Source organism: Oratosquilla oratoria, chromosome 18, assembly GCF_046742065.1.
Source record: "Oratosquilla oratoria isolate Oo_2021 chromosome 18, ASM4674206v1, whole genome shotgun sequence".
NCBI classification, from domain to species: domain Eukaryota; kingdom Metazoa; phylum Arthropoda; class Malacostraca; order Stomatopoda; family Squillidae; genus Oratosquilla; species Oratosquilla oratoria.
The window spans coordinates 65,605,360-65,617,949 of NC_134794.1; the positions used below are offsets into that span (position 1 = coordinate 65,605,360).

Below are 12,590 nucleotides of genomic sequence, written 5' to 3' on the forward strand. Positions count from 1 at the left end.
ACTCAAAATTGTTTCCTCAGTGTTCAATGTGGAACAAAAGTTTCCGATATTCATCTGGGAACCAGTATCTGCAGATTTTGAGGTCTGTTACCTCTTCTTCAGCTGGGTGGTAATAGTGAATATTTTAGTCATCTTGGACTATATGTTCACAAGTGAGAAATGACCTCACCGAGTGAGCTGTGATTTTTCGTCCGTGACTGTTGTGATGAAACGTCACTATGGTGTTCTAGTCCGTTTTTTTGAGGGAAGTATCAATTGGTTCTGCTGTGTGTTTAAGGGTGGTCTGAGTTTTTCACTCAGACCACCCTTAAACACACAGCAGAACCAATTGATACTTCCCTCAAAAAAACGGACTAGAACACCATAGTGACGTTTCATCACAACAGTCACGGACGAAAAATCACAGCTCACTCGGTGAGGTCATTTCTCACTTGTGAACATATAGTTCAAGATGATTAAAATATTCACTATTACCACCCAGCTGAAGAAGAGGTAAGAGACCTCGAAATCTGCAGATACTGGTTCCCAGATGAATATCGGAAACTTCTGTTCCACATTAAACGATGAGGAAAAAAAGGTCTTCCGCAATTTTGAGCAATCAGCTACACAGATTGTCAGAACGTCAGCGGCTATTCAATTTAACAAGAATTGTATCAGAGAGAAGATTACTCCAAGAATATTATTATTATTAAAACCCACCAGCACTTGTGTGATATTAGTGAGAAACATACTAGTGGATTGGCTCTTTTTGGAACCATGTTGATTTGAGGAGGTGGCAGGTAATAAAAGTTTCTTTATGCAGGGAGGGTGAGCACAGTGTCATATTTAGGGAAGGTACTTATTTATTATGCTGAGGAGATATTCTGCTTTCCAACCCCCATTCTCTCCCTCACCACATTTTTTATTTTATCCATTCTTATAACACACTTGTAAGATACAGACCAAAATAAAAATGTTCTCTCCTTAGTACCCATTCACAGAAAAGTCTGGACTTATTTAGTCATATGATTATGCATGAGGGAGCTTATACCATACCCAGAAAATACTTCAGGGTCATTATATAATAGATTCTTTGCCTCCCAAACAGATGTGCCTCTGTACCATGGTGAGACCTGGGAATTGATGCAACGCCGTTGGGCCAAGCTCGAAAAAGACTTTATGTCTAAAAACAAAGTTTTTGATATATCTAAGATCCCAGACATTTATGATTGCATCAAGTATGACCTGCAGCATAATCATCACACTCTCCACTTTGAGCAGTCAGAAGCACTCTACAAGTGTGCTAAGTACCTGGCTGATGTTGTCATTCCTCAGGTGAGTGTGCACATTTGATATGGATAGGTGTGGAATGGTCTACAAATGTAGTTTTAGATATATAGTTGCGGAGACAAGATCTCAAACATAACTTGAATATATTGGTGTTCGTATGGGTTATAACGATTGTTGCCTCGAGTTTCACTAATTGTAGCTGGCAGTCATTCTCAGGCCCTCCTATAGTTCTCTGTGGGAAGAAACATTTCACTATTGTCTGTATTGTATTAGTTTATGACCATTTCTATGTCACTGAGTTATAAATTAACAACAAAAGGAGGAGCAGTTGCTAGTCATCTTTCCTTAACCCCTTCCATACGGTGCCGCACACGTAGGCGTCATGGACTTAGATCTCAGTGGCAGCAGCCACTGCCAGCCGTACGACGTGTCGTAATAATACTCGCATCATAAAATATAGTCACCGCTTATATCGATCGTTCTCTCTTCACCCGTGAATTTTAATAACCATAGAAAATGCGATTACAAAAGAATTAGAAAGAATGTCATTATGGAGGGGCGACTACAATAAATATAATCAAGACGCCGATATGGCAGCCTCGCGAATACACTCGCTCCCCATGACGCCTACGTGTGCGGCACCGTATGGAAGGGGTTAAATGAAAAGTTAGAGAGAAAACAGCCTAAGTTGATGGAGGAGAATCTTGGGCCAGGTTCTGAGACTGCATGTCAGTTCTTCAGGGCCGTACCTCCTGATTGAGATGAGAGTTGATAAATTTTGAAGATGGACAACAGGGAGATGATTCTCTGATGTTCAAATAATAGGACCTTCACCACTTAGATACCCATCATTGGTCTCCTGACAGGGTTTTAAAATATAGATTGTTGGAAGTGCAATTGAATAGCAGTCTTTGTTGCAGATGTAAATATTTTTATTCTTTCATTCACCAAAAATTATAACTATCTTCTTCTTTGCTGGGACCAAAGATGGGTGCCCTCCTGTGGTGGCCCTGCAAGATGGACACTGAAACTGCCTATTTTCAAAACCCATCAATCCTTTCTTTTTCATAAGAAGGTGCAGCCCTGAATGGCTGATACTCAGTCTGAACTGAGCCCCAGTTCTCTCCATCAACATCAGCTGTATTTCTTACACTTTTTGACATATGGGGAGCTGACAGCTGGCAACTGCGCCCCTTCTCTTACCACTTTTAGATGGTGACATGTCAATCCTACACTTATAAAACACAGACAACAATCCAAAGTTCCTTCCATGAGATATCTGTGGGAGGTTGCAAGGACCATTGCTGGCCATTATGGGGGCTGCAAATTTTCCACTTGGTGGAACTTGAGGCAAGAGTTCTTCATTGCCAGATGTCTGTAGTATAAAATAGGAAATGTCAAAAAATACATTTCCCTAACTGTACAGTGGTTCCAATTCCATGCAAAGCCAGTTATAGTGTTCTTTAGATGATTTTACTGCAGGGAGATTGTTTACAAGTAAAATGGTATGATAAATATAGTTTGGGTTACCCATACTGTGTTCATTCATAATAGTTTACTAGTAAGCATTATCCATTTCCATATCACCCAAACAACAAGACAGGCTTCATGTGGAATTGAAGGAGGCTGTACACATAAAAATTTGTGAAGATTATCTGGTTAGAATAATGAATTAGTATGTATATATATATATATATATATATATATATATGACTTGTCTACCTCCATTATAAGGAGGAAAAGCCTTTGGTGTGTGTATTTACCTAATTGTATCTTACAGGAAGGGGAGCTACGCTCGTGGTGTCCCACCTTTGTATCTTGCAGTGTTTAGTTTACTCTTAAATTTGTGTATGGTTTTTGTATTCAATATTATTTCATCCAGTTTGTTCCAAGTGTCCACTATGTGTGTAAAACTGTTTTTCTTTATATCTCTTCTATAACTATCCTTTTTGAGTTTCTTTCCATGTCCTCTTGTGTTTCTCTTGTCCCAATTTAACAAGTCCTGCCTATCAAGTATTTCTGTGCCTTTCATAATTATGTAGATGGTCAGTAGGTCACCTCTCTTCTTTGTTCCAAAGTTGGCAATTTCAATTTAGCTAGTTCCACTTTCCTCAACAATTTTGCATCATCTGCAAAGAAGCTCATGTAACATTCAACATAATCATCCATGTCATTCACATAAATAGCGAACATTATTGGAGCCAATACAGATCCTTGTGGGACTCCACTAATCACCTCCTTCCAACCTGAATACTTTTCTCTGAGTACTACTCTCATTTTACTACCAGGTAGGAAATCCTCCATCCAGTTTAGTAGGTTGCCTTGTATTCCTCCAATGTTTTCCAATTTTTTAAATAATTTTTTGTGTGGTACTTTGTCAAATGTTTTTTGTAAGTCTAGGAAAGCCCAATCGGCCCATCCATCCCTTTCTTGTATTATATCCATTAGTCCATATATATTTCTTCTTTAATTCAGCCTCAGTTAGTATGTGGTCACTTTCCAAATGGTGTCTTGTATTCAATTTTATCTACAATTTCAGGTTCTGTTGTAAATATTGAATCTAGTCTCGACGGTTCTTCATTACTTCTGTATCTGGTATTTTCATTGACCCATTGTTTTATCGCATGTTCCATGGTCATATCCAGTACATTTCCCCATTTCCTATGCCTTTCACTGTCATTTCCTCCCAACAGATTTCTTTGCAGTTAAAGTCTCCCATAAGTACCAGGTTACTTCCATCCTTTAGTATCTCATTTAATGAATGCCTTGTATCTTCTAACATTTTTGAATGCTCGTTCTCTTTCCAAGAGCCCATTTTTGGGGGCACATAAGTCACTACAAACTTTCTATTTTTTATGTATCTGTCTTTGACTGTTATTATAATCATTTCTACATTGTTTTTACCATCAGTAACCTTTGTCACATTCAAGTTTTTCTTGGTCAAGAACATGATTCCTCGTCCCTGTTTCTTGTGTCTGTTTTTAATCCAATAATTGTATAACACATGTCCAACACTATTAGGTGGTATTGGACCTATTAATTTCGTCTCCACAATTCCCATTATGTCTGGTTTTTCATCTAACAGGTAATCATATAGTTCATTCAATCCTGAGATTAATCTGTCAATGTTAATATAGACCACTTTTCTTTCTCTTTCTCTATCTTGTTTTCTGGTTTTGTTTTACCCACTCTGATGTACCATTTTCTCAGCCTCATGTCTATGACCCTACAAATGAACTCCTTGTTGTCTCCATTCTCTTTGCATTTTTTTCCTTAGCTTCACCTTTTAGTATTTTCTCTTCTTCTTTTTCCTCATCGCTCATTTCTCTTTTTATCCATATCTTGTTGTAGTGTTCACTCCTTGCCTACTTACTTGCTTTTTCTAATATGTCTTTCCTTAGATTATTGTCCCATTCTATACACTTCTATATCTTTCTCTACTTCCAGGTCACCATCTTGTATTTCTTTTAGCATTGATATTGCTGTTTCTTTTTCTGATTTTTCTCTCATGTACCTCACCAGACCATGTTTTTCCCTTAGTCCAAAAATCACAATACATTTTTTACTATCCACTGTATCTCTAACCCAATTTGCCTTTTCTTTAATTACTTGAATGATTGTATCTTTTGCATTTTCCTACATCTGTTGTTGTATTATTTCTTTAAAGGCAATATCTTCATTTTCTGTTTTCATTCCATTTCTTAATCTTTTGCATACTTTCCCCACCTAAGTTTTCTTCAATAATTTCAGTCATTTCTTGTATTTTGTTATTTACTTCTTTTTTTAAGTTCTCACTATTGGTAGTATTATTAATTTTAATTTTTTCATTTTCACATTTAACTTCTATTATCTCTAATTTTCATTATCTTGAGTTCATTCCCAAGTTCAGAGTTTGATTTCTTCAGATTGGATATTTTGTTGTTAGCTTGGGCTAAAATTCTATTAATTCTACAGTCTCCTTCCTTCATTCAGTGAATTCGTTCTCCCTCCATTTCCTTTTATTAACTCATTTCTCTTTCTATGTCTATGATTCTACTCAATTTTTTTTTTTTTTTTCATACTTACCTAAACCAGGAAAGGGGTCTTATACATTTGAAATCTTGCAGGTGTCTCCATCAATCTGTTTATATTATGCCTTGGCATGGCAACCCTAGATGGCTCTGCTTTTGAGGCAACATTCATTTTGAAATCATTGTTTTTATTTTCTTGCATTTTTTCTTGTTAAATCACAAACATTACAGATAAATCATTTTGGGTAACCACAAATGCTCCCCCTCCCAATCAATACAAATCAGGTCTCCTCTTTTCTTTGCACTATTGAGAATTTTCATCTTTGACAGTCTACAGAGCTCAAGTGAGGAGATGTTGACAGTTCAGAAGCTCATCTGTGTGTATTTACCTAGTTGTATTTACATATATACATATACCAAAGGCTTTTTCCCCCTTACAAGGGAGGTAGCCAAAAAACAAAGGCATAAAATACAATCCCACCCATTCCATCCCCAATACATTCCACTCCCCTCCACCCGCTACCCTACCTCTCATCTTGGCACCTCCTGGATGACGGGTCATCCCTGTATCTTGTCCACTGCCCTGGGTCAGAAGCAGTGTTGCAAGACACAGCACATCCACAGCAGCAAGGCCACTTCATTAAATCGGCGACCCCCCCTCTCCGTCCCCTCATGCAGAAAAGGAGAAAAAGGGGAGAAATCCCTTCGTGCTGAGTCAAATTTGTTGTCAAAGTTGTATTTACCTAGTTGTATTTTACGGGACAAGAGCTATGCTCGTAGTGACCCGTTTTCATATCTCTCCGCATCCAGTTTATTCTTAAAATCTTGTATAGTTTTGGCACTCATTGTTTCTCCATTTAGTTTGTTCCAGACATCAATCACTCTATGTGGAAAGCTATTCTTTTTCAAATCTCTTCTGTAACTGTCCTTTATCTTCTAATGTCCTCTTGTTTCTCTTCTGTCCCATTTTAATAAGCCATCTTTATCAAGAATTTCCATCCCTTTCATAATTCTGTAAATGGTCAGCAAATCACCTCTTTCTCTTCTCTGTTCCTGTGTTGATAGATATAATTTCTCCAATCTTTGTTTGTATGTCAAATTTGATACTGTAGGTGTCATTTTTGTCAATGCTCTCTGAATTCTTGTGTGTATATATACATTAGCATACATAAATTGACCATCAGTAATCTATATGATCCATTAAATTCACAAATCTGGTGCCTTTTGGTGTATCTTCTGACAGGAATATGGTATTACCAAGCAAGAGAAGATTCCTATTGGCCAAGGTATCTGCACACCTCTACTTAAGAAGATCCGAGCAGACCTACACCGAAACATTGAGGAAGAGAGTGAAGATAATCATGAAAGCATTAACAGACTCAACCCAATGTGAGTACTACTTCTCATTGTCTATTTACCTAATGATAATGTACAGGAAAGAAGCTATGCTCATGGGGTAACTTGTATTTCCATTGATTAAATGGCTTTATATTTGTATATTTCTTGACTTCTTTCTTTTCCTGGCTATTCCACAAACATATGCATCTGTATGGAAAATTGTACATATAGATATCCTTCATTATTGTTATTATTATGGAAAGAATGAGTGAAGAAAGACTAGTAAAAGAGGTATGGAAGGCAGATGTGGAGGGAGTGAACATGAGGGGACGTCCTAGGATGAGGTGGATGGATGGGGTGAAGGGGGCTTTGGGGAAGAGGGGAATGTCTGTTGAGGAAGGAAGGGAGAGGACGGAAGACAGAGGTGAATGGAGAATGGTTGTATATGGATGATGTTGTGACTGCATGAGGAGGAATGGGCGGGGAAGTGGGGGGTGGGGTAGTATGTGTGAGTAATTTTTGACGCAGCCCGAAGGGATTTCTCCCCGTCCTCGCCTTATATGCAAAGGGGGACGGAGAGGGGGGGTCGCCGATTAAATGAAGCGGCCTCGCTGTGGATGTACTGTGTCTTGCGACACTGCTTCTGACCCAGGGCGGTGGGCAGGGTGCAGGGATGACCCGTCATCCAGGAGGTGCTCAGATGAGAGGAAGGGTGGGAGGGGTGTGGAGTGTATTTAGGGATGAAATGGGTGGGAGTGTTTTTGTGCCTTTCCCTTTTTGGCTACCTCCCTAGTAAGGGGGAAAAAGCCTTGGTATATGTATATGTATGTATATTATATACAGTATATATATATATATATATATATATATATATATATATATATATATATATGTAAATACATACATACCAGGAGGTGCCAAGATAAGAGGGAGGGAAGAGGGTAGAGGGGAGTGGAGTATGTAGGACATGGAATGGGTGGGAGTGGTTTCTATCCCTTGTCATTTGACTACCTCCCGTGTAAGGGGAAAAAAGCCTTTGGTATATGTATGTATATATATATATATATATATATATATATATACACACATATACAAACATACATATACCAAAGGCTTTTTCCCCTTACAAGGGAGGTAACCAATAAACAAAGGCATAAAATCCACTCCACCCATTCCATCCCCACATACTACACTCCCATTCACCCCTCTCCCTCCTTCCCATCTTGGCTTCTCCTGGATGACGGGTCATCCCTGCATCTCACCCACTGCCCTGGGTCAGAAGTAGTGTCACAAGACACAGCACATCCACAGCAAGGCTGCTTCATTAAATTGGCATCACCCTCTCTCCATCCCCTCATGCAGAAAAAAGAGAATACAGAGAGAAATCCCTTCAGCCTGCATCAAATTATTTTTTCCACACACATTCTCTCACCCCCATCCCCCACCCACTCCCTTATATATGTGTATATATGTATATATATATATACACACACTTGCTATGGATGTGCTGTATCTTGTGACACTGCTTCTGACCCAGGGCAGTGGGCAAGATGGACCCATCATCCAGGAGGTGCCAAAATAGAGGGAGGGAAGAGGGTGGAGGGGAGTGGAGTGTGATAGGGATGGAATAGGTGGGAGTGGTTTTTATGCCTTTCTTTTATATGTTTCTTTCCATGAGCTCATGTTGCTCTCTTATCCTACAATAAACTGGCAATTTTGTCCACTCCTTATGTAGATTTGAACACAACAATCATGTCACCTCTATCTTTCTTCTTTCTTCTATTGAGGGCAGGTACATTTTTTATAGTCTTAACTTGTACAGTGTGTCTTATTTTTCTCTTAATTTTCTTTAATTTTTCCTACTGGTTATCTTCCTTTACTTTTGCCCACTCTTATATAATGCACTATTGATTTGTACTCATACTTTGCTGCAGATATTCACGTGGTGTGAGCAGCCCTGGTCGACATGTTCGAACGCGCCTCTACTTCACTAGTGAGAGCCACATCCATTCCCTCCTAACAGTTCTCCGATTTGGAGGACTGCTTGATGTGAGTGATTATTATAATTTATTAGGATGGTTATTTGCCATAAGTAATTGATTACATGTTCCCTCAGTGTATGTGGTCATTTTAGCGAAAGAATATCCCCACTTCAGATGTAAAAATAGGCAAGTCAACAAGTAGATACCTAAAAAGGGATATGGTAGTGAAGGGTGTAAAATAGGGTCATGCAAAATGAAGAAATGGAAAATTAATAAACGTAAAGTAAAAAGAAGGAAAATCAGAATTTGGAAGGTAGGTGATATCATGAGTTGATGGACATGGCAGCTGGAGGAGGTAGTAATGATCTTGGTATATATTTTGAAAAATATGATTTTACTCAGCTGAGGTGTGGAGTCCTGCTGGAATGATATCTAGACAGATCGTAAATTGGACTGTCAAAGCAGTAAATGTAGTTCATTGTTTGTCTATTCTATCATCTGATGTGGAGGTTCTGTGTCTCACTTAATTTCTTTTAACCTGAGCAGTGTAGCAGTGGGTGGGGGGGGCAATGAATGGGTTTTGGATGGATGTGGGGTGTTTGTGTGCTTTGCTCAGCCACCACTCCTGTAAGGTGCAAATGAACTTTTAGTATATATGTATATACTCTATGTATGTGCCCACATGATAATAAGGTGTGAGAACGATTGAGGTGCAGCATGTTCCACAGTGGATGGTAGTAAATGCAGTATGGTAAGCACAAGCATGAACATTTGAATTATCTGTTAACTGATGTTATTATTGACATCAATCAATCAATCCATTGCCCCTTCCCTCTCTCTGTCTCTCTCTTTTTCTCTCTCCTCTCTCTCTCTCTCTCTCTCTCTCTCTCTCTCTCTCTCTCTCTCTCTCTCTCTCTCTCTCTCTCTCTCTCTCTCTCTCTCTCTCTCTCTCTCTCTCTCTCTCTCTCTCTCTCTCTCTCCCTCCTCTCTCTCTTTCCTCTCTCCTCTCTTTCCTCTCTCTCCCCTCTCACTCTCCTCTCTCACTCTCACTCTCATTCTCTTTCTTTCTTTGTATTGTTTTTTATAGACTTCCACCTTGTTGGTGGTCCAGAACTGATCATACATGAACACAGGAGACCGTGTCCATGGTATGCCACTCTTGCAGTGACAATACCAGGAGGAAGCTGATGTATTACACACACACATACACACACACACAGTGATCCCCAAGTCACCTCAGGTCCTGAGGTGAACAGCAGTTGGGGACCATTATTCAGAGTGGATGCCTTTCCTAACCCCTGTGCCACGGCAAGGGTTCAAACAGTTGATAGACCATATAAATGTCCATACTTGTGCTTAGCATGCTTCATTCACAAGGAGCTAAGAGATTTTTTAAAAGGGAAACAAACGGGTTTGGGATTGGTGGCAGTGGGGTGCAAACCTTGACTGGCTACCTTCCTTGTAAAGAAACCTTTTATTTTTTTATATAAAGATAGATTAATTGATGTCAATTAACTTTTGCTTTCTCTCTTCACAATTAATCAATCAGTCTGTTGCCCCAGGTCTCTGGAAGGAGACCCAAGGCTGTGCCACTGTGCAGGCCTATAGGTCACTCAGTGAAGAAATTTTGTGTTGTTTTCCAGGGATTGTTAGAGTGAGCAATATAGGATGGGATGTTGAGTGTCTGCGAGGTGGTTGCATCTTGGGTAGTTTGATTCTATGGCCAGGCCTATTTTGTGTTGGTACAGTACTCTTAGAATTGGATGATTTCTTCAATGTGTGCTAATGTGATTTTTACTTCTGTTGAGAAGGATTTTTATGTGGGGCTGTTTTCCCCAGAGGGAGTAATTGGTGAGGAACAATGTGGGTTTAGGACAGGTGGGGTTTGCATAGATCAGATTTTTGTGGTGAGACAGATATGTGAGAAAGCTATGGGAAAAGATAAGGATTTTTTTTTTTTTTTTTTTTTTGGGGGGGGGCTTTTATAGATCTGTAAAAGGCTTATGACAGGGTAGACAGGAAGGCACTGTGGTGGTATTGCAGGTATATGGGATAGGAGGAAAGCTTTTAAGACCAGTCAAGAGTTTTTACGTGAGTAGTGGAGCTTGTGTTAAAATTAGAAATGGAGAGAGTGAGTGGTTTGAGGTAAAGGTGGGACTTCACCAAGGATGTGTTATGTCACCCTGGCTGTTCAATTTATACATGGATGGGGTGGTGCTAGTGGTAAATGCAAGGGTAGTGGGTTGGGGGACTGGAGATGGTTAAAGAAAATAGAGAAAAGTGGGAGATAAGACAGTTGTTGTTTGTTGACGACACTGCATTTGTAGCAGGATCAAAGGAGGTATTAAGGAAGTTAGTGACAGAGTTTGGGAAAGTGTGCAAAAGAATGAAGTTGAAGATAAATGTGGGTAAAAGTAAGGTGATGAGATGTACAAGGGGAGAAAGTGGCACCAGACTGGAAGTGAGCATTAAGAGAGAGTGACTGGAAGAAGTGGATAGTCTTAGATACTTTGCAAATGTGGCAAGAAAGGGAGGAGTGGAGGTGGAGGTAGAATGTAGATTGAGAGAAGAAAGTAAATCCCTTGGTGGATTAAAAAGTGTAATGAGAAATAGACATTTGGGAATGGATGCTAAGAGGATATTGTACGGAGCAGAAGCATGGAACATAAGAGAGGAGTTTGAATGTGCTTGAGATGAGGTGCCTGAGAAGTATGATAGGGGTTACTAGGCTAGATAGAGTGAGAAATTAGAAGGTGAGGAGAAGAATGGGGGTGGAAAGGGAGTTGGGAGATAGGGTTGATGAAAGAGTATTGGGATGGTTTGGACATGTGGAAATAATGAGTGAAGAAAGACTAGTAAAAGAGGTGTGGAAGGCAGAGGTGGAAGGAGTGAACATGAGGGGGCAACCTAGGATGAGTTGGATGGATGGGATAAAAGGGGCCTTGGGAAAGAGGGGAATGTCTGTTGAGGAAGGAGAGGAGAGGACAGAAGATAGGGGTGAATGGAGAATGATTGTGTATGGATGATGCTGTGATGCATGAGGGGGAGTGGGTGTGAGAAATAGACTGATGCAGCCCGAAGGGATTTCCCCCCCATCTTCTCCTTTTCTGCATGAGGAGACAGAGAGAGGGTGTCATTGATTTAATGAAGCAGCTTTGCTGTGGATGTGCTGTGTCTTGCAAAACTGCTTCTGACCCAGGGTAGTGGGCAAGATGCAGGGATGACCCGTCATCCAGTAGGTGCCAAAATACCGTATTTTTCGGACCATAAGGCGCACCAGTAATTTGCTATTCCCTGTCCTTACTTAAGGCGCACCTGACCATAAGGCGCACCTGGTCTCGTCATCGGATAATCATGCATATGTGAGTGCATTCAAAACAACATTTTCTTTGTTGAATGAGAAAAATCGGTTGGGATTTAGCAAAATTACAAAAATAAATGATATATATTTTTATTTTGGTCAGTGAAATCAGACCACCTCCATGGACGGTCTGCCCTGCCAATACTCCTAAAAAACAACAAACACGTTACGGGAATTGTGGGGAATAAAACCAACATTAGCAGTTTTATTCCCGGAATTCTCTATTCACTTAAAAACACAAGATTACAAATGAAGGTAAATTTTTAGCTTCGACCATGGGCACAATATAGCAATAAGAATTAATTATTAATTTTGTAAATTATAATGTATCAACATAATATGCAATTTTGTGAGCAGAAATAAAAAACAAAAAATGTGCTGAAACAGATTTCGTAAGTAACGAAGTCATGTCGAACGAATGGTACGCAATGTTTGTTATGATAGATGCCGACGTCGAAGATATGAAAGGGTGATAAATTCGTCTAACCTAACCTAACCTGTGTTTGATAAATCATTACCTGCAAATTAAATGTCATCCGGCTCGTCCTTGTTGTCGTCGTCGTGAGAGACGTTGGCGTCCCGATCCTATGCTGCCGACTTCGTTCATTAGCATATTTGCTTGTAGCAAGG

General features: G+C 39.7%; 1 protein-coding gene and 1 long non-coding RNA gene across 12 annotated transcripts in view; one reads left to right on the plus strand and one right to left on the minus strand.

Annotated features, from left to right (window-relative positions):
- Positions 1-12,590, plus strand: part of LOC143035346 (inositol hexakisphosphate and diphosphoinositol-pentakisphosphate kinase 2-like) — a 247,704-nt gene that overhangs the window by 163,961 nt on the left and 71,153 nt on the right. For all 10 annotated transcript variants that reach the window (XM_076202325.1, XM_076202328.1, XM_076202329.1 and 7 more), the window contains 3 exons: positions 1,088-1,314; positions 6,523-6,668; positions 8,552-8,666. In XM_076202325.1, the coding sequence (XP_076058440.1) occupies positions 1,088-1,314; positions 6,523-6,668; positions 8,552-8,666 (488 nt within the window). The remainder of the gene's footprint in view (positions 1-1,087; positions 1,315-6,522; positions 6,669-8,551; positions 8,667-12,590) is intronic.
- The window catches only part of LOC143035347 (uncharacterized), a 234,328-nt gene that overhangs the window by 138,006 nt on the left and 83,732 nt on the right, over positions 1-12,590 (minus strand). The gene's annotated exons all lie outside the window — the stretch shown is intronic.